Source organism: Varanus komodoensis, unplaced genomic scaffold, assembly GCF_004798865.1.
Source record: "Varanus komodoensis strain SLA01 unplaced genomic scaffold, ASM479886v1 scaffold15, whole genome shotgun sequence".
Classification (NCBI taxonomy): domain Eukaryota; kingdom Metazoa; phylum Chordata; class Lepidosauria; order Squamata; family Varanidae; genus Varanus; species Varanus komodoensis.
Window position 1 is genome coordinate 21,244,802 of NW_025335440.1, and position 25,796 is coordinate 21,270,597.

Sequence of the window (25,796 nt, forward strand, 5' to 3'; positions counted from 1 at the left end):
TGGATCCTATGCAACTAATGCATTACCAATCTCACAAACTAGCAAATTATAATATAATTTATAAATAAAAGCCAAATACAGTTGTGTAATTCAGAAATTAAATGCACAACAAATATACACAGAAGACTTGGTTTAGCATTGCTTGAAGCAAAAACTTTTGCTCTTAGAGATCAGATTCAAAAATACAATAATTCTTGCCAAACATGCTTGATTGTGCATTGTTTCCAACGGTCCATTCTAAGTTTTTGGGTAGTTTTCTATTCAACTTATTTTTTGTGGTAGCAGGGCATTCCAGGGAAACAGTCAAGCTTTTAGATTAAAGGTCTGCATCCAATACAGTGGGAAACCAGTACATGATAGCTACTGGCTTCATAAGGAATTTACTGTCTACTAATTGGTGCAGTGGTTTAAACCACTGTGCTGCTGGGCTGGTGATCAAAAGGTCTCTGGTTCGAATCTAAACAATGGGGTGAGTTCCCGTACTCTGTCCCAGGTCCTGCCAACCCTGTAGTTCGAAAGCATGCAAATGCAAGTAGATAAAAAGGTACCACTTCGGTGGGCAGGTAACAGCGTTCCATGCACTTCGGTGTTTAGTCATGCCGGCCACATGACCACGGAGACTGTCTGGGGACAGACGCTGGCTCCCTCGGCTAGGAAACGGAGATGAGCACCGCCCCCTAGAGTCAGGCATGACTGGACTTAATGTCAAGGGGAAACCTTTACCTTTACATTTACCTTAATTGATTCAACTTCAGATTGATGTGCAGGGTGATAGCTGGAAGATTTTTGGCTATTTGACTGTCTAGTCTCCTAAAAATGAAAATGCTCACTTAATAATTTGATATGCCCTTTACAGTTCTCAGTACCTGTTAATCTGAACTTCAGACTAGAGCTATGCATTGAAATTGGTGTGGATTATCAATTCAGGAGTTCATGAGAATAACATGAACACAAGTATCCTTTTTGGTTTTGAATACCATTGAATATCATTGGGTCATATAATCATTACTGGAAAAGAAATATCCTGTATGTAACACTTAGCTTTTCTCAAAGCATGAAGGATGTCATCTTGAAATGCAATGCTACTTGCTGGCTTGAAAGCATTGCCTATGTTCAAAGCATTGCTTTGCTTTTTATGTTGTAAATTTTGTAAATATTTTTAGTTGTGGACCCCTGTGGCTTTAGTAATGGCACATGAGAGACCACATTGCTTTATATTAATAAATGATATAGCAGCCTTGTAACTATTCAGTTGGCTGGGGAAACTAGCAGTTCCTTATGAGGTAATGGCTTGCCAGGCATCACTACTTGCTGCCTTATTACTTACGCGTTTCTACATTGGAAATAGATTTGTCAAATTGTGTAATTGTCACAAGGCTGACTGGAAAATCTGGAATTACACATGTCGTGAACTGAGGCAAAGATATCACTGTGTTACTAATAGTTGTCATGAATAAATTAGTGGTAGTAGTCCAGAGTAATTGCTGGATAAACATAATATCACTTAGCCAGTTTGTGCCAGAAGTCCTCAAACTGGTTTGCATCACTGAAGCTCTGGTTAAAACTCTAAATATACCACAAGCAATCTCCCATCTAAGATGTTTAACAGTTTAACAGTCCATGCTTAAAAACTTTTGAGCAGTCTATCACTACTTGGAGAGAAAATATCATATGATACTGCTCTTGTTGTCTCTGATTGGGAAAGAATGTTACTACTGAGGAGTATGCTTGTACTACAGATTTAAGCTATGTTTACAGGCCTTCAATTTTCCCTGCAAATCCATAGTGTTGTAGATCTATTAGTAGGAAGAGACATGATGTTAAATTAGTATTAGGCAGATATATATTTGTAGAGAATATTGGTGGCTTTCAAACTGCATTGCAGGGAACCACTTACTTCAGTGTTAACATCAGTAATGGCATCCACATTGGTGTATTGCCCAGCCTCAAGAAGGCACTGGGTATGTTATACAGCAAAATTGGACAGACTTCAAGTTGGTGGGAACTACTTTGTTTTGTTTTGCTTTTACTAAAAACCTGTAATTCACCAACTGGATTCAGGTGAAAAAGACATATGTTTAGAATTAAAGAATTCTCAGACCAGGAATTTGTTCTGAGTACTAGATTTGAAATGAGCTCACAGTCCTTCAGTGTACAAGTCCATTTCTGGTCCATCCATCTGTCCCTTCCCCACTCTGCTGTCTTCCTTTCAGTGGTATAATTTTGGGTAGGAATCTTGCTGTATTGCCATTGTTAATCAGTTGAGACTCAGAAATTGGTGTATGTTCAGAGCTTTTTATACTGAAGAAAAATTGTTTGGATTTCCCTTTCACCCCCTTTAATGCTCAAGAAATACTATAAACAAGGGTTAGTTTAAAATAATGCGAGATTTGAAATATGAACATTGCTTCCCAAAACCCCAAAGAAAATGTCTGGAAAGATTTTTTCCAGCATACTTTACTAAGCAATGCCAGGAAAAGAGGGGAAGAAATTAACTCTGTTCCCAAAGGTGATGTATTTAATTTTAGAAGAGGCATCTGACGTCTCCAAAGGTTCTGAAACTATGTTGACTTAAAGACTGAACTGTATGTTTTAAGTTGATAATCATCACATTGATAGATTACCAGGTAGCTTGACATATTAATATTTTAATAGGAATTAATTTTGGAAAGCTGTTCTTATGATGAAGAAGACTTAGTCTGAATGCAAAGATTTTTTTCTCGGAGAATGTCACACTGCATTTAATGGTGCTTAATTCCTAAGAAGTGTATATAGGATTGCAGAAGTAGAAGAAAAATAATAGTTGGGTCATATATACTGGATAAGTCAGCAACTTATCAGTATTTGCTACTCTAGGCCATGGTAGGGTGATGTTTTGTCCTCTTTACCCTTAAAACAAATCCCATTAGAAAATCTAAACATGTGCTATGAGTTGATATCTGCTCATGCCAGGTTACCTCCCTAGGGAAGCCGGCTGCATGTCATGTTGCTATGTTTCTTGGACAGCAGCATGATGGATATTTTATGCTGTATGCTACTGTGAAAACAGTGTGCTACTGTCTGCCCCATGGAAATTGCTGCAAGATCTGCAACAAATAACTGGGACTAGCTATTGCTTTAATTCCTGTGGAGAAGCATTGATAGATCTTTTGCTTGCATACTCTCACTAACAAAATGCAACATTAAACATATGAAGATTTTGCTCAAGAGTTGATTGCCCAGTACCCAGGAATGATTTTTTTCTTCTGTGCATCTGTGACACCCAAGATCTTTTACAAAAGCAATGTATTGGCAAGAAGTATTTAGAGAAACCACAAACTCCTTTTAATGGACCACCCTATTCCTTTTCTGTTCTTATAAGGATGTTTTTCCTATTCATGACTCATTTCATTCTAACATCAAGGGAAATGGAATAACGATTAAGCAAAGGAATGTATGTGTTTCTGGGTTTTGTCCCTTTCCAAAAAGCTTTATGAATTCTTGGTACAGTGTTAAGTAAATATATTGCTACAGAAGCTTTAGCAACTGTTAATAAAGTAAAAAGTATCATGCTAGTAACTTCCTTTTTAAAAAAATCCAAACCTCCCTCTCTCTCTCCGTTTAATTTGGTAGCTACTTTCAAGCCCACTAGTAGCTTAATATAAGATAGTACAGCAGCAAGTTATACAGAAGGGTTAAGTGAAATTAATGAGATCACCCTTAGCTTTCACTTCGTATTTTATTTTCACTTTATAGGTTTGTATGAGCTGCTGGCTTCATTGCCAGCCCAGCTGCAGCCACATGTGGACAGCCAGGAAGACCTGACTTTCCTCTGGGATATGTTTGGTGAAAAAAGCCTTCATTCGCTGGTAAAGGTAAACCACACTTAAATTCTTATTCTTTTTTTTTTAAAGAAACACTTATGGAAAAACATTTTGAGCAGCCTCTAGTAAACCAGGAGTCAAGCAGTTACTCAGTGAAAACAAAACAGCCTTGTTTCAACTCTCTGCTTCTGTGAGGGATGGAAGTTGTTAAAGGATTCTACCAAAAATACAGAGATGATTTCATTTAATAGTGATGTTTTGGCAGTATACATTAATGTAACAAACATATGATGTTTGCCCTTGTTTAGAATGAGGTAGCACGAAATAGTAGCAGGAAATCTGAGATTCCTTCATGGTCAACATTCAAGGCTTGGAGTTTAGCTTAAATAAACAAATGTTCACAGCAAAAATTAGATGGGATATATTTTTGAGGTAAAATATGGCAAGAGTTCAGTAGCCACATTAATTTAAAATAATTTCCTTTAACAAAGTCAACTGAAATTCTAGTAAGACTCTTTAATTGGCTTGCATCCATTGAAAATTGTGTTCAGTATATAAATATATTGAAGTCTATCATGAATAATAATCGACTTGGTAGAGTAATTCATGGATGTGTCCTGTGAAACAGTAAATATTCATGCTTCCTGTAAGTCCTAATTTGCAAAATGCTTTACAGTTTTTGTGCTCATCATTGTAATCCTGCCATTGTTAGCATTTTGCAAATTGGGAGCCAAGTTCAAGAGGCTCATGTAAAGCAAATCTTATACTTTGAACTTTTATTGAGTTCTGGGTTGAGGTCCTTGAATGGAGAGGGAAAGTTGTATGGGGTAGTGCAGAGTATCCTGGCTTCCCATGTCTGAGAGAGAAGGGTTCCTTCTCCAGGAAATGAAAAAGAGGGAGGGAGGAAAATTTCACTGGGTCCCGTGGCAGCCCTTTAAGTACAAATGGCTGCCTTCCTACTGGAAAGGATTGTAATTTGAAACATCACCAGAATAGGTCATTTTGGACTGTAGCTGGCTTCTGAATCGTTATGCAAGTTTTCATCTTGGGGTACTTATGTAGCTTCTTCATACAATCTGTATAATGGAGGTGTCTAGGGCTACATTCTTCTGGGTTGAGGGTGACTCATGGACTTCAGTTGACCCATGGAACCTTTTTATGTGGCCATTTGCCTCCTTTTTAACAGTCTCACTTGTGTCTCTTCAGCTCTGTTGCAGGTTACCAAGCATCCTTTGTCTATAGGCAAGAAAAAAGTGACAACAGTTTTCAGGTGCAACCTCCCACAGTGCAGCTGGCTGGGAGGCTAACTTTGGAGACTGTTTTCCTCTATTTTTTTCCTCTCCAGCTCTTCTGGCTTTTTCACCTTCCAAAACCAGCAGGGACCTGAAAAATAGTTCTTCATCAAGCTGGAGAGGGCAGCAAACCAGTGCCATCTCCTCATAAGAGGTCTGGCACTCGTGGTAGCCAAGGCAAGCTTAGGAAGAGAGGCAAGAGGAGTTGCCATACTTCAGTTGCTGGCTTCTGGATTTGACCATGGTTGGACTGGCCTTGCAGGTTCAGATGCAAGGACAATCCACTACTGGTTACAGGAAACAAGCCACATGGGCGGCTAACTGAGGCTCGGTTTAGATAATGCACAAAGGGCTGTCACGCTGTCCATTTTTTGCTCCCTGATGTTGTGAACATGGGTTCATCTGAAAGCTAATAAGGGTTCAGTCTTGATGATTTCATTGTTAATAATTGACAGTGAATGTGAATGTTAAACATCATGCTTCTGTATGTTTCCCTTAGAGAACAAGGAAATTAAACCAAGTTAGGTGGTCAGACTATTTACCTAGTCTTAGATGGGGACCCCAATAAGTTTTTAGTCAAAGGAATGATCATAATTTCATTTGTGCTACAGCATCAATCACTCCCAGACTGTTCACTAAATTAATGAGCTTCAATTTGAATAAGAGTATTAATCTAGTAACTGTTCAAAAAATATGTGAATGGTGTGATGGCCAGCTATCAGAACTGTTAGAAGTACAGACCATTAACTAGGGAAAGAAAAATCAATTACCATGAGATCAAGAAGGCAGGGAGGAAAAGGCATACAAATGTGAAGCATTCATATCAATTCCATAATCTATGTGGTCGTTATTTGTAAATGTTCTTGGTGCAGCATGAACGTGCAGACCATATGGAGGATCTTCCTTGCCAGATTGATAGCATTTGAAGCCAGCTTGACATGTGTAGTTTTTTGTCACTTTCTACCTTTAATTGTAACTAGAACTTGGGCCTACACAAGAGTAAGATTTTGATTCTCACTTCTCTAGTTCCTGTTCTGTTTTTGTATTTTTGCACAAATGTCTACTCAATGCATCATGCTATCTATAAAATTGGAACCTCTGTGCTCTTGTGCTGGTATGTATGAGTTGTAATCATGTGTTCACATGTTCATATTTTCTTATTTATAGCTGACATTTGTGTTAACAATTTTTAAAAAACCGGTATGTTTCAAAAGTGCGCAACTATTTGTGCAACTTTGTAGAATTTGCTTGCTGTGCAGATTTCATGATATCATTGCTATTGTCTTCAAACAGAAATCCCATCCAGCTGCCAACTTGAGTTCTTTAATGTATTTGCACTTGACATGTGGTACTTCTTCATTGTTTATTATATAATGGGCCAAACAGCTGAAAATGGTAAAACTTGTGAATTGTATTTCTATATTTCACTTATGTCTATGTACTGTAGTTGAACTTGAAAAGTGGTTGCTTGCAGATCTAATGGACTGTGTCTCTATACATCCATCTCATGGCTTCTTCACTTATTCAGAGCATTGATTGGGAAACTTCTGTGGCTGCGGAGATTTTAGTAGGAACCTTCCCCACCATTACAGTCCATCCCAGTTTGTTCCCACAGTTCTCTTTCAAACATTATTGTGGTAGTCTCACAGGGAACTTTTCTCTGTTCATCCATTTCTTCCTGAGGGAAATTAGGACATGCCGAAGCTAACTCTCTCTCCCCCACACATTTTCTCTTTCTCTTATAATTTTATTGTATTTTATAGTTTTACTGGCTTTAAAATGGCATTTAAGTTTTGAACAACTTGTAACTACCCAGATAATGAGCAACTACTTAAAAATAATTTCTACCCACTTGTTTCTCTTTTATTTGTACTGTTTGCTCTTGATCTCTGTGATCGCCAGGGGGCATATGGACCCTCAGACTGCTTTTCAGAAGTGTACCCACTGTGGTAGCAAACTCCTGCCAACAGCCAGACAGTTGTTTGCTTTCTTGTCTAGGGGAAGGCATAATGTAAAGTCAAGCTTTTACAAAGGAGGTGAAGTGCAATTGAGCTGCAGTACTACATGATGTTCTTTGGAAGAGGATTCTGGTGACAATAGAGCTTAAGATGTTGGAGATGTTGATCAACATGCATTATTAGGGCATTGTAGACCATTGTCAACTTGACAAGTGAGCTGATTGAGTCTCCTTTTCCAGCACTGTCTGAGACTGTCTGTACTGAGCCACCAACACCTGGCAGATAGTTGAAGCTTAGTGAGGTGAAAAAGCACTCCAGAAAGTGAGAGTTCATAAGATTTTTTTGGTGGGGAGACACTGAAGAAGTCTTTGGTGGACAGGCTATCCACATTCCATATATTTGACACCTGCATTAATAACCCTGCTTCTGACACTGCCAGTACTTCCTCTGTCTGTTGTGATTTCAGTTCCAGTGCAACTGCCAACAACATCAGAACCGACACCAAAGGTTGTTCTCAGAGAAAGCTCTTGAGTACTGGACTTCAACACTGAAGAGTGAAATTTGAGATGCTTCTCTGTTGCCAGAATTCAGCCTTCATATATTCAGAGAATTAGATCACCCTTGCATCACAGAGGATGCTGCCCATCTCCTTGAGGTTATTTGGATTCTGGGTATTACAGGGATCATAGGTTATACTGGCAAAACCAAAGCTCCTGCTATCTGTGATGTCCAAGTCCAATTGTGATAATTGGATTTGGACTCAGGCATATATATCACTTAGAGTAGTGGTTTTCAACCTTGCCATAATTTGAAACCAGCAAAAACAGGAGAACCACCTCAGGGACCACTGACACAGAAACAAAAAAGCACCATACACATAATACAGTATTCTGGGTATTAGTTTCCGAACACAACCAAAAAAAGACCCCTCCCCCCCAAAACAACCTCCAAAACAACCAGAAGCCAAGCAACAAAAATGCTAACAAAAGAACAAAATACTGAAATTGGCACAGCGTGGCTCCCACCAAGCTGTCTCTCCCCTCCCCACCCCCCTGCAACACTGGTGCACCCCCCCCCCACAAGTGTGATGCCAACTGAGGAAGAGGCAGTGGAGCACAACTAGCCCCCATTCTGGTCCTTGGCAAGCGGGATGTGCCCCCCCCAGACCTGCAGGAAATCTGCAGATGGAGAAAACCACAGACTTAGAGGACCAATACTGGAATTATGATAGTCTTGGGATGAATGATCCTTATATCCTCAAGCTCACTACCATCCAGTAGTCTTGACAACCACATCAAGAACAGGCATTTTTTTGCCCCTCTGATGCTGTCCTTAGTTATGGCACTTTCTCTCATGATGCCATCAGCACAATTTGTAGAGGTGATAACAAATAACAGTTCCCACAATAATTACCATGACAAATTTCCAGATGTGGGAGATGAGATCCATATTAGGATATCTTCTTGAGGATAAACGTGGGTATTTAAAATCTTCAATGGAGAAACTGTGTGCTTGCCTTTTCAAGAAATTAATAGCTTCAGTATCAGTTGGTGATGCTAAGGATATGTTGACTTCCATAACAGTAAGACGACATGCTTGGCTTAGGTCTGTGGAGCTTTTGCAGGAAGCTCAAATCCGGTACTAATGAGCTTCATTTTGATGTGGAAGGACTGTTTACTTTGAAGAAGATGAGACAATGAATTCAGTGCAGTAGGATTCCATGCAGAAATACCCTCATATGGGGTTTGGTCCACAATCTTTTACTTTCGATCAATGTCAGTAGTTCCAACAGCTGTCTTACAAATGGTTCTGTTCCCCAGCTAGACAAGTTTTCTGTCAATTTTCTGCTCTAATTTCAAAATGTGTACCATGTTGGCAAATTTAAGAACTTCTGCTAGAAACAGGACAGCAATGCAAAACACAGCCTTTGACTCCTGAGTGTTCATCTCTTTGTCTTTCAGTCTTTGCAACTCAACTATCATTTTCTTTCAAAAATGGAAGATCATAACATTGGACTTTTGGGTCATCTTTGTCATCCAAGGATGTTACAAACTGGTATCCTGATATGCTTTCTAGGCAAATGTTGTCATTGATTTCCACCTCAGTCAGGGCATAGTTCTACATACATCCTGTCTCTTTCCTTTCCAACTGAGTCCACTCTTCAAACTTCAGATGTGTAGCATGGAATAGCCTTTCATAATTTTCAAACTGAGTGCTTTAGTCAGTTATCATGATGTTGTTATGTTACGGAGAAAAATGGCAAAGGCTGGTGATTATTGATGCAGAGATTGTCTTGGATAATTCATTCCATCAAACTTTTCAATGAACTGGCCAGTCTCACTTTACTGGACACAACCTAAGCTCATTCCACTCAAGTATATCAGTTGCTTTCAGGAAAGATGTCTTTCTGTTTGGGGTGGCTACATGTTATAGAACCTTCACATTCATTGGCCATTATAAACTTAATGTATGGGCCAAAAGCCAGTTTGAGCATGTTGCCCTCGCTGCAGTTTTACAGTAGGACTCTGTAAATATAATGGATCAAAAAACTATTCTTACAGGCAAGCAGTCTGTCTAACTTCATTAGAAAATAGAAGTAGACAGATTTTATGGTATGTATATATAATTTCTACTTTTATTTTGAATTGATTTTACATACTTGAGGTGCATAAGGCATGCTGCTTTCTATCTAGCTTTACTGCTTTGCTTTACTGTTTCTACCATTAGTGTGTGCCAAACTAAGGCCTATCAAGATGCTCAACCCAGCTACTTTTTCTTGAGGTATGAAGGCATTACGTTTCCTCAAGCCTGCTTTAGTCAGTTGAACAATCTTGGGTAATTCTGGGGAAGTGTAGCTAATGGTGGATTTTCCTGGCATTATAGAAGTGATTTGTTGTGGCCTCGGTATCAGGGTTAGGGTTAGTGCATTTGAACATTATTTCAAATCAAAAATCTTGGTTTCTTAAACAGTGCTGGTGCAGACAGCCTATTCACTACTTCTTTGCTTCACTTACTTATGTGAGCAGCCAAACAAGTCATGTATGGATGATGTAGCATTATATTTAAATATAGCATTATGATTAATTGCATCCAAACAAAGCAGGATCATAAACCATCTTTAAAGCAGGGTTTGTTGTTGGCATATGGAATCCACTTTGCTTGGGTGTAATAATCCTGGGCTGAGTGTTGCCTACTCTTAAGAGGAACAAAGCAGGAGAAAATTGTGGTTGTGGCCAGTATGATTTACAACAGGATTTCTGGTTGAAAGTGACATATATATGCAACCAATGGCTGTACCTCAGACTGCTGCTTCAAGGGTTCTTTATGTGTATGTTTAAAGGTTAAATATCAGATATAATTTGCATATAGTTTAGATATGATATCACATTGTGTATATAGAAAGAGTAAGTGTGCTATATTGAGCTATATAGTTTCTTTAAACAGAGACAACATGATATCAGTATCTGGTCAGGGACCACAGGTTTTAGAGGAGATATGGTTCAGTAATGTTCTGTAGTATGTACTGCTTGTGTAAAAAATAGGTTTGCTACAAGAGCATCATGTTCTCATCTCAAATAGAAGAAATTAATTCAGCTTTTGAAATGTCCTGAAGAGTGTAAAAAGTTCTAAGAAACCTGAGCTTAAAGTGCACAACAAAACCTCATCCAATTTTGAAAATTCTTTCTCCAGTAGCTAAGCAAAGTTTGGCTCTGATGGGGCAGAAAAATTTATCTTGGAGGAAAGGTAGCTTGTTTGGCTTTAATCTGAATTTCCTTTACCCACCAAGGGGACCTCTTCCTATAAGCAAAGTCATCAAAACCTTTTCTCACTTATTGAGAAAAAATGTTCACTTGAAAGAAGTCTTTGAAATCTCAAATAATAGTTGCTTTATTGTGTTGTATGGGGAACAAAGGAACCAAAGTAGAAAAGTATCTTTCAGAAAGATCGACATTTTTTAAAAAGTGAAACTGCAAGAATATGCAAGTATATAGCTAATAGCTCCATGGACAGAAAAGACTCTCCTCTTCAGACTGTGGCCCTCCATGAGTTGAAGGGAATAGTCATGGTGAAGAAAAGGGGTAGGGATGGAGTGTGCCTTCTCCTTGTACACAGTACTATCCTGGGGAAAAGGGAGGTGGTTCTAAACACCTGAACAGGGATGGCGCATGATGTTTCACGCACACTCATATATACATGCATGCATATGCCACACATTCATTCTGCCCTACCTCATAAATATGTATGCCTGTGTGCCATCTCTTAATATACAATCCTACGTATCTATTTATGCACAGAAAAGATGTAAACTCCAATAACACTCCTTCTATTTCCCCACTGTGTGTTGCCCTTCATTTTTTTCAAAAAGCCCCCATTGATCCCTGTTGTCCTCAACCCCTCTTGTTGTTTTCTAGCTTTTACCCCATGGCTCTTCCTGTACCCCTACCCCCAAGATTTTGTTGCCTACTGTTGTAATTGCCCTAGAATGTTTCTGGGGCCATGTGGAATTTCAGCTATCCAGGAGGAATTTTTAAAGCAAACATTGCAAATGCTAGAAAGCCTGATGACTGAGTTAAAGCGGCTATGCAAAGTATATTCAGATTGACGCATTTTCTTCATTTTAGCTTCCAATATAGCTAATAACAAGTATGCTATTTAGTACTACCATGAGTCTTTTTGCTAACTGGTGTTCTTTCTACAAGTGTGGGGCACAGACTATTGCAGGTCTTTTATGTATTAAGCAGTGAAATTTGGTTGCTGTTTTCTACATTTTGATCCACAGTAAAGAAAAGTTTGTGGCCACCAACATATTAAGAGTTTGTGTGTTCTTAATGACTCCTTCTCTCCACAGTCTGCCCATTCAGAGTCCCTACTTAGGAAATACTAACAACATACAACTATCTTATCTTAGTATTTGCCCTTATAGGCCCTTCTTTTCCAGTGTTAACCATTGATCTGAATAAAGAGTTGGTGCTTAAGATAGTATTCCTCAGCCAGTTGGGTTTCAGCCAATAACAATTGCTAATAGGATTTCAGAACTTAATGCTTTTTCAATGGATAAAGAACTGTGTTATCCATAAAGCAACTGCTGCTATAGCTGGATCCAGCCTTCATTCCTAAATCCTATGTTTCGTGGGTCAGAAGCTATTATGTTACTGATTTTTTTTCCTAATCCCAGTCATCCAAAGAAGAAATGGTAGCAGTGCAAAGTGTTGGACATTACATGGCTCAGGTCCAAAATACCTTCAGGAATGCCTTTGCACATTAGTTCTGTCTTATCTGTTAAGGTCCTCTGGGGATAATCTTCTCAACCTTAACTCTGTAAGATCAATGTCTACTACCCAGGGGACTTTATTTATTATTTATATGATTTATATTCCACCATTTTTGTTTCAAAGCAGCTTACATTATGGTCCTCCTCTTGTTCTCAATCTTATCTCCACAACAACAACCCTGTAAAATTTATTTATTCATTTTGTGTGTTGGTACAATTAGCCAGGAAGTCTACAGTGCTAATGTAGAGTAGTTTGGTTGCCAAGGATTGCTAGCTCTTCAGTGTATGGTGGCGTTAAACTGTTGAGCTGCTGAGAGTTGCACATTTAAGAACACAAAAAAGAGCACTGTTAGATAAAACCTAGTCTCTGTCTAGTCTAGCATTCTGTTTGTACACTGGCCAGTAAGATGCTCATGGAGTCCCACATGAAGGATCAAAGTGCAACAACATTTTTCTTGTCATGTTCCAAGGAACTGGCACATAGAAGTGTATTGTCTTCGATACCGGAGGTAGGATATGGCCATTATGACTAGCAGTCCTTGATAACCTTCACCAATTGAGGCTTGCAGAGGAAGCTAGTGGTAAGTTTAAAGAAGGGATTTAGATGAAGGCAAGAAGAAAATAAGACCCTGAAAGTAGGACTCCCAAGTGGGTCCTACTGGTTGGATCTGTCTCTTACTAAAACAGTAAAATGGAGTTGTTTCAGCAGGGAGCTAAAGCCAAAGAATTCTTATGAGGGCTGATAAAACTTGGGAGTCTAGTCAGCTGCTCCCCTGATGGAGAAAACAAGTAGATTGTTAAAGGACTGTCAACTGATTCTGGAGTCTGGGAGGCTGAGGAAATGACTGCTCTCATTCATTCATTCCTATACTGCCCATTAAACAAGATAGTTCTGCTGATAATTCATCCTTCTTGTAAACCATTCAGAGACTTTAGTACTGGATGACATATAAAACTATAAATAAATAAATCCATCCTCTGAGCTGAAGGGTGATGGCAGAGTTGTGTCCTCTGGTCAGGAGTGCCCCAATAGCACAATGAGTGGCTTATCCCTAAGGGAATATTTATTTGGGATATTTCTAACCCGTCCAATCACTGTACGTCTCTGGATGGAGTATCCTATGTCTCATCCTCATAAGAAACCTCTTCAACACACTGGGAGACTTGGGGGCAGGTGTTCTGTATCTCCAAAGTAATGATTCCCTTTCTAGTCCTGCCCCCCCCCCCCCCCACTTTTTCCTCCAGGAAAAAAATAGAAAGGAAGAAAAGAAAATGTCTTAATTCCCATTTTATTGGGACAATGGTGGGAATAGAAACCCCCCTGCTCCCACTGCCTTGGCCTGTCAATACACATAGTGCTCAAGACTGGCCAAGTTATTTTGATATCTCAGGCAGAAAATCCCAGAATTATCTGTTCTTAGGAGTAAAGACAAATAATTAGGTTTTACCCCTCATTTAGGGTAACTTTGCTTTTTCTCTTCAGTTAATTTGTAAAGTGCAGTACAGATTGTTTATATATATATATATATATATATATATATATATATATATTATTTAATCTGAACAAAATAGAAGGAAAGCAGCATGACCTTAAAGGGAAAGTGCTACTAACCCACTTGGCAATGAAGGTGCCCATTTGCCTAGATTATCCTCTTTTGAAGTAACAAATGATCCAATTCTGTAGAGATTGAACTGTGCTGTTATTCTCTCACTTTTCAGATTTATAGCAGTAGATTCTTCAAATCAGCACAAGCAATACACAGTGTATAAATAATTACATACTATCCTGTCATCATCTTAATTCATGTTTTCTTATGCTGAACACAGGCTTACAGATAGATTCTCTTCAATACAAAGATAAATATTCATGGGAAGCTTTGCATGTCAGGTGAAGCTTTGTGAAGCTTATCCCAGGTGGTTGCAGCTACAGAATTAAAGCCAAAGTCCCAATCCTGAAGATTTTATTAGACATGCTAAAGAATGGGATTTTTTATCAAATATTTGGAATAACAATTGATTGGCATCTTGCTGCATGTCCTGATGATAAGAGAGGAGAGGGATAGACACCCAGAAGTAGTTTTCTCTTGTGTAGCCTTCCATAAACTGGTGCCCTCATGCAACTCCCATTGTTTTCTACCAATTGGCATGTTGATCATGTGGTGACTTGTCTGGCTGGTGCCAGTGTCAGTGAGAAGCCTGTGTTTAAGTTATATCAAAAGCAAGAAATTATTTTTCCACCAGTCTACCAAGGACAAGTGTCAACAGACAGTAACACCATTGATGGCGGAGACCTAAACAACAAGGTGAAGCAAGAAAGAGATGTTTCAAGGAAGCTAAATGAATTATTTTAATTATTTTCATCCACACCAGAGCCGCCAGAGCCATTAGACATCCACACCAGAGCCATTGGAAGAACCATCAAGATAGAGATAACAGGATAAATTTTAAGTAGTAATTAAGCCATAATCAGGGTTCATGCATTTATCCACAAACTTTTAAAGAACTTGGATAGAAGTTGTTGAAATATTGAGTGAGTGACTTACTTCACAAAGCCTGCTTCTCTCCTTTGTCTTCTTCTCTTCCCATGGTACTTTCTACAGTCTGGAGGGTGTCTAGAGGAACATAGGATTTTTCAGTGTCCAGTTAATGTTCCTGAATTTTATAAGTAAAAGTGCAATTGATCAATATGTTATCAGGGTACTGTGTTTGAGTATACACAGGAAATAATCTTATGAAGGATTTACACAGGTCGGTGTGCGTAGGATTGTAGCCTTAGTGCACAATCCTCCAGAGGCCTTTGGAAAAGTGTGCTGAGGCCAGGACTGGGTCTCCAAAATCAGAGTATTCAACCTTGTGGCGAGCATAGTTCTTGGCATGAGGAATGGGGCTCTAAGGAGTCGGTCCAGAGGGCAAGGAGGGCAATAGTGAGGCTCCATTGGGATATGAGGAATGTAGCAATGCCGTAGTAACCCCCCCCCCCCCCCGGCAGGCAGTGTCAAACATGTAGAGGGCTGAAGTCAGCCAGCTCAGTGTTTTAGAGGGCAGGAGCGCAAAGGCTAATTTTGCCTGCATGCTTGCGCTACATTCCATTATATGTCCATTATCCTCTGGGTTCGAAGGGTTACAGGGGGCCTCCTTGAATGGTGTATTCACCTATTTAAATAGTGTATATTTAAAAAGAAACACAATGAACTACACATATTTTATCCAGCTGTGCTTCAACAAAGTTAAATCTTATATATATAGGGTAGAACTAGATTATTTATTGTTGTAAGCCGCCCCGAGGCTTCGGCGAATGGGGCGGCATAGAAGCTTTCTAAATAAATAAATAAATAAATAAATAAATAAATAAATAAATAAATAAATGTGTTCCTAATAATTTAGGAAAAGGAATTTTGTTTATACATTTGTTTTGCAGAATAACAAAATAACAATGTAGCCCTATTTGCTCCCAAGTTCGTGTAACATAGGACTGCAATGTAAATTGATTAATATAGTTCTTTCCTTTGTAAAACTAAATAACTGAAGCCAATTTCAAATACATGTTAATACTGAAGCAGAAAAATACTTTATATTGAATGTTGGTAACTGCCACCCACATTTCTGCAAAACTTCATAAATAATTTAATTTTATATCCCTTCTGAGGATAAACCTGTTATTCCTTTGCTTTAAGAGTCATTATAAAATATAAATGATTTAATAGGAAATATGTGAGAAATATAGGCCCTGAATATCAAAAAGGGGAAAGGAAAATAGCAAAAGTTGAACTCTTTTGTGGGTTTATCTTAATACTCAGCATTTTTGCCATCTGACTCCATATTTGCAGTGCTTCACCAAAGCTAATGATGAATTATACCTACATGTCTACTACAAAATGCTCTTGTAATGTTGTTTCTCTGCAGTTAACTAGCCTGCCTGTGCTGTCTTTGCCTTCTTCCATTAAAATGGCTTTTTCACATTATCTCTTAGATTCATGAGAAACTGCATTACTATGGAAAACAGAGCCCTGTACCCATGTTGCATGGTGCAGTAGCTTTGGCAGATGAAGTAAGTATCCTTGATGAGACCACTGACACCATATTTCCTCAAACTGTCTGAAGGCAGAGCTCAGAACAAGCTTATGAATGGAACCATGTGAGCTGGATGTGCCAAGGTTTCCAAAGAGTTGTCATCAGGCTAATGGTGTTTTGATTTTTATTAGACATGTTACTGTTACAATAACATATCATCTAGATAGTTTGTTGTTTTGCTTTGGTGCCATGTAAGAAAAAGCATAGGTCAGGAGTCGACAGTGAAAGTAAAGCTGTTAGCTACTGATGTGTTACAAGAAACATAGACAAGAGGAATGTTTTCCAAAAATAAGGATAAATGAGATAGCCGAAGTGCTAACAGAATAAGAAAAATGACTGATAATGCTAAAAGAAATGAGGCTTAAGAAAGATATAGGAAGGGGTTGTCAAAAATAACTGTTTAAAAAGCAGAGATTTATACATATTAAGGCTTTCCAAATTAGTTTCATAACTAAAAAATAAAATTAGACTGGCTGGCATTGATAGAGTATTTAATTTCCTGTTACTATAATTTTTATTAATAAAATCAAGCCTGCCTTTTCTGCATTATATAGTGAATTCTACAACCCTGATGAATTGTGTGCACACCTGTATAAACTATGACAGAACTTGAAGTAGGCAGTATTTAAAAAAAGTTGAACTGATTTAACTGAAACTTAGGTATGCTTGGCACAGTGGTGCACACTCAAGAACAATCTTTGGCACAATGCTGGCTTTTTTGGTTGCCATTTTGTATTTTCACATAGATTAATAGTATGCACACACACAATTTGCATGTAGAAGAACCTTTTTGAACAAGAGACGAGAAAGAAACTTCTTGTAGGTTTATATTCTTTGGACATCTATAACATCTAACTCTAGTGAATATAAAGCTGCAAAAAGTTACTATCTTACTGAAATGCTGCAGTAGTACAATATATTATCCAAAGGCTGACCTTAAAGCTAAAATTAATTTTCAAATGCATGATCACAAATTGCAGTATTTGATAAGATTGTAGTATTCTACAGGCTGGTGTTTTGTGGTGCAGCTGGTGTTTAATTGAATTTAATATTGAAGAAAATTCTTCAGCTTTTAGAATGCTTGCTTATCTGGTCACCTAATGCATGCATGGTATCATTAACTTGTCTGACATTTAACAAGCTACTTGCTCTGTGTATGCAAACATAGTAAAGTTCAGACTACTAGCACTATAGGGGCACTCTGCTTCCTTATCCCAGGCCTAAACAGAATAGCTACTGTGGATTTTTGGAAGCAGTGTGGATTTCACCACTTCATTCAGAAGCAGTTTTTTAGAGTCAGTGTCCAAGTTTGATCCAGTCATTTTTTACAGGCAGCCCTTTGTCTGCACGCAAAGGACCATTCAGTTAGATGAAGTGCTGGGATTTGCCCTCGTTTCTGTAAGTCAGACTGTGATCTGGGTGTGCTGTTGCCAGATACGATTACTTTAGTCAAACTCAATTGAAAGATCCGGACAGAATTTAGCATAAGGGCCAGAAAATGAAGAGTAATGATTGATAGCCTTTTTCTCTTCATGCTGAACACATTGGAAAGTAATAACTTTGAACAAGATTGATTCTTGGTTGTCACTAACTCACTGAGTAAAACAATTCTCTTACTAATGTTCTTTATGTCACTACAATCACCTTCACAGCTGGCTGAGGAGCTGCAGAGCAAACCACTGAACAGTGAGATCAGAGAATTGTTGAAACTACTATCAAAACCCAATCTCAAGGTGAGGATGTGTTGGTTGCGCCTGTTAAACTGCATACTTGTTCACTGCTCTCAGTTTTCTTAGGATTCTGTTCAACATACCTTGAGTCCATGTGGATATGCAAAACTGCTAGAAGGAATTTGCATTAGTTTAAGAAACAGTCACTACATTTTGGTGGGCCATTGAAATGTGCAAAACAGTTTCATTTACTAGCACAGTGGATATTCTGGCAAAAGGGATGAACAGGAACGTCAGTCCAATTTTCTCATTTTAAAAATGTATTTTAATTTTTATATACCAGTGCAGTCTCATAGATTCCTGGTGGTTTACAAGAAATTAAAATGAACAATGCTTAAAACTTGACTAAAAACAAGTGTATTAAATAGAAGTGATCTGAGAACCAATCTGGGAAAGCCTGTTTGTTTGTTTGTTTGTTTAAAGCTTTTATAAACAGTCCATCTACTGACATCTTGGGACGGTTTACAACAAGCAACAAGTAAAATAGGAAATAACATCAAATGACAAAGCATCTGATAATACAACAACGTAAAACCATATTAAAACCAATTAAACATTAAAATAATGGGGAAATAAAAAGGTTTTCACCTGGCACCGAAAAGAAAGAAGTGTTGGTGCCAGGCGAACCTGGCTGGGGAGTGTATTCCATAATTGGGCGCAACTGCAGAGAAGGCCCTCCTCTGGGTAACCACCCTCCTAATTTCTTTCAAGGAGGGCTCCCAAAGAAGGACCTCATCCAGCCCGTTACCTTGGCCAGGCATTGGTTAAGGACAGCCACTGCCTCACCTGAACTAGATGTAAAAGAGAGGTAGAGCTCTCCACAGCTCATCACAGCTTGATGACTCCACAGCCCAAACCTCCAGATGTTGGAAGAGATACATCTTTAACTCCCTCTTGTAGCAATCTGGGATATCGGATGCATCTCCCATGGCAGGCCATTCCATAGTTTAGGGGTAACCACTGAGAAACTCCTCTGGGTAGTTGACATTAATCTTACAGAAACAAACTTCAGAAGATTATTCGCAGAGAACCTTAGCTGGCAAGGCAGAATATATGGGCACATGCACTCCTGAAGATAATTTGGATTCAAGCCACGAGGGGCCTTTAAAGGTAATTACCAACACCTTGTATTGTATCTGGAAATGTACTGGCAGCTAGTGCAAAGACTTAAAAACAGGTGATGTCCCAGAGACCAGCCTGGCTGCCATATTTTGTGCAAGTTTCTATTTGCAGAGTAAATAGAGATAGATATCCTTACATAAAGCACATTGCAAAAATTGAGCATAGAAGTTACCAGTGCTTGCACTACTGTTTTCAGGTCTCCAGGAAGGGATTTTGTTGGCAAATCAGCCAACAGACAGTCTTGACAATGGCTTCTATCTGTGCTGATACATGAAGGGGAGAGTCAAGCTGCACCCCCCAAACTGTGGTCTTTCAGGAGGAGTGTGACCCAGAACTGGCTGGCACACCTCCAATCCTGGATTTGGACCCTTAACAGGAAGCACCTCCATTTTGTCTGGAATCAAGTTTGTTTTTCTTCATGTAACCCATTACCACACTCAGACAGTCATTCAGAAAGGAGAGGCTGCCTCTAGAAGCAGCAGCAGATGATGACAAGGAGAATTAGATGATGTGGGTGTCATCAGAATATTGATAGCACCCAGCACCCATTCCTCCAGATTATCTGTCCCAGCAGCTTCATGTAGCTGTTAAACAGTATTGGAGACAGAATGGAGCCCTGTGGAACAACTCAGTTCCTTCTTGGAGGACTGACAGTCTCTAAGCATCACCATCTGGAACTGAACTGAGAGATAGGAACAGAACCACTGCAAAACAGTGCCTTCAATTCCCAGCTCCCTCAGATGATCCAGATATTATGGTCAATAGTACTGAAGGCCACTGAGAGATCCAACAGAACAAACAGGAACACACTCCTCCTGTCAATTCTGAGTCCTAGATCATTCACTAGAGTGAGCAAAGCAGTCTCAATTCTGTGTCCTGCTCTGAAGCCAGTTTGAAATGGATCCAGAAAATCAGTACCACTCAGGACTGCCTGTAGCTGGAGACACACCACCTTCTTGATCACCTTACCAAAAACTATATGTTTGGGGCTGATTAAGGTCCAAGGGGTTCAAATTAGGTTTCCCAAGAGAGCCATACAATAACCCCCTTTAAGCAGGCAGGAACCCTACCCCCTACTCTGAAGGTAGGCATTGGTAAGACATAATAGCTCCCTCAGTGCTTCCACTGTTTTGATTACTAGCCAAGATGGACATGGATTGGGAGGGCAGATGGTTTTTCTCACCATCCCAAACAGCCTGTTGACATCATCAGGGTGTACAAATTAAAATTGTTCCAGGATAACCCCATTCACTGGGTTGCTGGACACCTCTGTGTTGATCTCCACTTCTGCAATTACGTAAGACCTTGCTCTTATCCAAGAAACTTTATCTGCAAAATGGTTGATAAAAGTGTCACAGTGAGCAACTGATGGTGCTAAAGATAGGGGACACTGGGGCTTGAGACAAACCAATTACCATTCTAAATAGCTCTATTGGACATGAATTTGCAGAGAACTGTTTTGTCAGAGGTGAGTCTAGATTTCCTTCATTAACACTTCTGTTGTTGTCCTTCCCACTTCATACATTGGAGTTCCTCTGTATACCAGGGAGCTCTTTTGGAAGCAGAAGAGGGAGGACACTGAGGAACCATCATGTTCAAGGTCCTAATCAACACCATATTCCGTTTTGTGACTAGGGACTTGACAGGCTCACTGGAGAACTGGCTAAAAAACCCCTGAGGCTGACTAGAAATGCATTGGTTCCATAAGTCTACAGGGACACAAAGAAGGGGCTGTGATCTTAGCCTTGACCAAGTAATAAGCTGACCACACCAAGAGTGAGGGTGTAGAAACTCTGTGTATATCATCTCCTTAACAGGGTACCTAGTCAAAGGGATGGTATTCACAGCCACACCACCACCTCGCCCACTTCCCTTATCTGTTCCACAACACAATAGCTCATTTAGTGGGCCTGTGCACTTATTGGACTGCTCTCTTCTCCCAGCCAGATTGTGGGTGAAAGGGATTGATTGTTCTCCAAATTACTCTGGCTGGCAGGATAACTGGAAGGAGAGATAGTTATATGACACTCATTCTTGTGCAACGTTATTTCTCCTTGATCACCCACCTACCCTGCAGCACCTGAATGGTTACTCCCATACACATAATTCCCAGACCATAATTAAAAGATAGCAACAATGATTAAAACAACAGTGAAATTACATAAAAAAATCTGAAATGGTGCATAATAAAAAATTAACAACTTTACATCTACTCTGTCTGTTCAAAAGGAGTGGCTCTGCTCTCACCCGTATCTGTGTAAAACTACTGAACTACCTAGCTAGAGCTGTCACCTCTAGTTGGGCAATTCCTGCTAAACCAGCACCTCAGTAGCACATCACTCCAACCTAAGTATGGGGTGTAAGTTAAAGGCACTCAACAGTCACACTCTCTTATATGTACCTTCTCAGGTCTTAAAACAGGCCAACTTCACACAAATGCCACAATTATATACCAGCCATAACTAGAACACATTCACAAAACCATTAACCAGAAGAAACTGCCCTGTTCAGTAGAAGCTCATGGCAGCAGGAACCTTCTCCAACATACTGCTTTGGGGGAGTTAACTGTGCTGTGTGGAAGCACCTTAACATTTGTTTCATGGCTGATAAGTCAACATGAAATGACTTGTGAATAGCAGTTCTCCAATGACAGCATTTGGTCTGTAAATAATTGTTCCCAACAGATACAGGAATCTGTTAAAGAGATTAGATGGCCCCCAGTTGTTTGTATTCATAGGTAAAACCGTTTGACACACTTTGTCTTGACTCATGTCCCTTGCTACTATGTATTCTGATTGTTTCTGCAGGGGTTGATAGAAAAAGAAGTAGAAAAATACTACTACATGGTATATTTGGAAGATAAAATTTAAAAAGCATATACCCAGATCTGTGTAAGCAGTTGTACAGATCTTAACATTGCCTAAGTATGAGGACAAAGTATATATATGCTGCATATAATACCCTAAGGTAATCTCTTTCAACTGTTCTCCATTGTAATATATACAAGAAAATAACCGCTGGGGAAACAGCCAAGTTCTTCTCTTCATTAAGTTCGTACTGATTAAAGATAATCCTCTGTTAATTTCTAGCATAAATCGTGCCAATTTTAATTTGTTTTTAGGTCAATTTCCTTCTCAGTTACATCTGTGAATGGGTTTAATGAATGTTTTAATAATGAACCAAATTGACTTTTGCAGATAGAATTTCATATACTCTGCTAAGGTTGCATGCTGATAGATCCTACAACTTTTCCTGCAACTGTAGCAACTTTTCTTGAATCCACTGTACTCACAGAGGGATAAATGTTGCACTGTTTAGCCCACTTTAATCTGGTTCATACAGAAACTCTAATAGGATCCTGTAACTAACAGGAATTGTGTGGAGAACTAGTGACTTTTTTTGCATGTGCATAATAAGTCACTGTAGGACAGCGCAGACATGCAGAAGTTTTTGCCAGCTACTGCACAGTTGTAGGACTTTGTGACTGCTAGAGACAGAGATTAAGAGACTTTATCATATTTCTATTCCACTAAATGTATTCCACTTAACGTATTCAGATCCATAAGGGTACAATCCAGTCTAAAAGTCTGTAACCCTCCGAACTTAGAAGATTATGGGTAATCTAAGGTTGATTGTCTCCATGGGCCACATGCCCTGAGAAACAGTGTCAGCTGTCAGTCTTGCACCTTAGAGCAAGAGGAAAAGAGGCAGCGGCACTGCAAGGAGATCTAGCATCCTGGTGGCACCAGTATTTTCCCATCTCCCCAAATGCTAACACCACCCATTCTCTTGAGGTCCCATTGGCTACCCCACAAAAGCAGGGTAAGATAACAGAAGGAAAAAACAAACACAATTAAAAACTATTTAAAACATTACATCATAACAGCAAAACAGGGTTATGACAAGAGTCTCTGACAGGCCAAGGAAAGCCTGTGTAAATAGGTGTGTTTTCAAGAGGCTGACTGTGGTAAGCCAGGCAAAAGGAGTGGGGATTTAGTATTTAATGAAATTACATGTTAAGAGTGGCAAATGAAACATTGCCAAAAGCCCTTGTCCTTCATACAATGGATTGCCTTGGGAAACTTATCAAAGTTCATGTATCTTGAAGGATCATAAAACTTTTCGATTTGGGTTGCCTGCTGTGACTGGTATTAAAACTGTGTGGGGTGGAAGTGGGATAATTGAGAAATCGTCAATTTGTTGGGAAAGCTTTATATAGCAGAAAGGTTTTACATGTAAATTGTTGTAACCTACCATGGGTAGTTAATATGGAATGTGATTAAAATTCCAGCTACACCATGCCTTCACAGAGCAATAGTTAATCCAAAATACAAAGTGGATTTTGAAATATGTGCCATCCTTTTCTGTATAAGCTTAATGGTTAATTATAAGTTATTGCTCTCAGCTAGGAAAATAGTATTACACTAGCCTCAGTTGTCTCTCCCTCAGTGACTTCATTTGATCTTTGGTGGGTTCATAAGAAATGCCTAGAAGGTTGGTATAATCATTAATTACTGGCCAAAGCAGAATATTCCTTGACATAATTTTTAATATATCTTTTTTCTAAACAAAAGTATAAACTCATTGTTACCCTTTCATAGTAAGCACTAAAAATAGAAACATTATTGCAACAAAATATTGGATGTATTGTTTTATACCACAGAAACCTATGGCCCTGATAAAGCATTTAGCAGGTGCACTGCTGATCCAGGCCCACTGTTGTGAAAACCATTATTAGTAGAAAGAACATGACTCCTGTGCTAAGCTCACGTGTGTATTCTACAAGACTGGTTGCTAATTTCAGGATCAAAGATCAAATTGCCCACACAGAAAAGGATCATGAATGCAAAGGATTCCTCTGCCCTGTTCTCCAAACTTTGTCCCTTCAGTAGGGGGTTCTTGTACATGCAGTGGGGGTGACCCATACAGATATGCTGCTCTGTGTATTAAGGTATATATAACGAATTATAGTTTGCATATATTAATGAACACGTTCCTTTATTTTTTTCCTTTATTTTGTTCTTAAGGGAACATTACCAACGTGAAATAAATGAACAAAAAGTATATTCCATGAATCAGGACCTACCCAGTGAGTTGGTTCTTTTGTAACAAGAACCCACTGTGGAAGAATATCTCTGTGAAATTTGTTGTTGTGGCAGTGGCCACCATTTGGAATATTTAGGGCATGGCAGGATCATAGCATAGCTTGCAGACCTGGTGAGAGTAGGCTGTTGGAGTGGATGACATGCCTTCTACAGCCCTAAAGCAGCCCATGAGTTTTGGATGGCTTGTCAAACACACCAGCAACCCATCCCCAGAGCATTGGCAATAAATGGAAAGTTGCTAAGAGTTCGGATTGATAACTTGGTGCCTCTGAGCGCTGCATCACACCATAGCTAATATGCCATGGTGCAGTGGAGTGATCATGCAAACCAAGTCAGTGTCCCTTTTCAACTTGACAATGCCATGCATTTATAGATTCATTTGTTGTTGGATTATAGTTGCATGGAGGTAGTTTTGTCCTGGTTTATACTGCTTAAGTATTCTGCATTCTAGGCGCTGTTTTTTTAAAGTTCTGCTGAAAAGAGTGAAAGTCACTCCAAAGAAAAGTAGACTTAAGATCAGGATGTGAGTTGTGAAATGGCACTAATAACAAATGTATTCGTATAATTTTTTCTAAGGATGTTCAATGAGTGTGGATGGTCATGCCAAGTACAGCACTAAGGCTAGTCTTTTGAAGCATAATAGAGCTGGTGTATACCTGTACAAAACTGGCATGCATGTAGCTAAATTGGAAGCTGATTTTGCATCAGTCTTTCCAGCATTAGTTAGTTACCTCTCCTCCATTATATAAAATGGAAGGTGTTGTATGAGGTGAGGTAAAATGTTCTAATCTGTCTCTGTTTGGCACATGAATTGCTTTTTCTGCCTGGGGGAGAAACATAAGCTTCTTATGTCATATTTGTTTATGCATAAATAGCTGGGTACTCTTTACGTCTCGGATTGCTGCGAGTGAATTTAAAAATCAGTGCACATAAATCAAGCAACAGGTCTTTTTAAAAACTATGGTAAGCCGAAAAACAACAAATCAAATATCCTATTTCAAATCATTCTGGAAGGAAAAACAAAATGGCTTAATTCCTTAAAATAAAACATACAAGAGAAAAACCATAAGCTGTATACAGATTATTTATATGAAGCAGTAAGATCAGTTTCTCTTTTATAGCTTTATTCTTGTCAGCAAATATTTTTACTTTCATTAGCATTTTTATTTAATTTTCAAAGTTCCATAGTAGTGGGCAGATACTTTCTTTAAAAGAAACACTATAGAACTAAACTGCTTATACATATAATGCTTTACATATAACTAGTAGCTTTTATTTCTCCATTTATTCATTTCACTTCTATGCTGCGCACAGCTGAAGCTGGGTAGTTTATAACAATCCATAAAAACATTTGCTGAAAACACAATACAAAATCAGAAACTCAGAAAAAATTAAAAGTTTAAAATGGCTAAAAACAGAGGATAAAAACGAACAATGGTTAAG

General features: G+C 38.9%; 1 protein-coding gene across 3 annotated transcripts in view; it reads left to right on the plus strand.

The window, feature by feature from the left end:
- Positions 1-25,796, plus strand: part of MPP7 (MAGUK p55 scaffold protein 7) — a 97,846-nt gene that overhangs the window by 34,055 nt on the left and 37,995 nt on the right. For all 3 annotated transcript variants that reach the window (XM_044424684.1, XM_044424685.1, XM_044424683.1), the window contains exons 3-5: positions 3,736-3,854; positions 16,296-16,373; positions 18,049-18,129. In XM_044424684.1, coding sequence (XP_044280619.1) covers positions 3,736-3,854; positions 16,296-16,373; positions 18,049-18,129 — 278 coding nt within the window. The remainder of the gene's footprint in view (positions 1-3,735; positions 3,855-16,295; positions 16,374-18,048; positions 18,130-25,796) is intronic.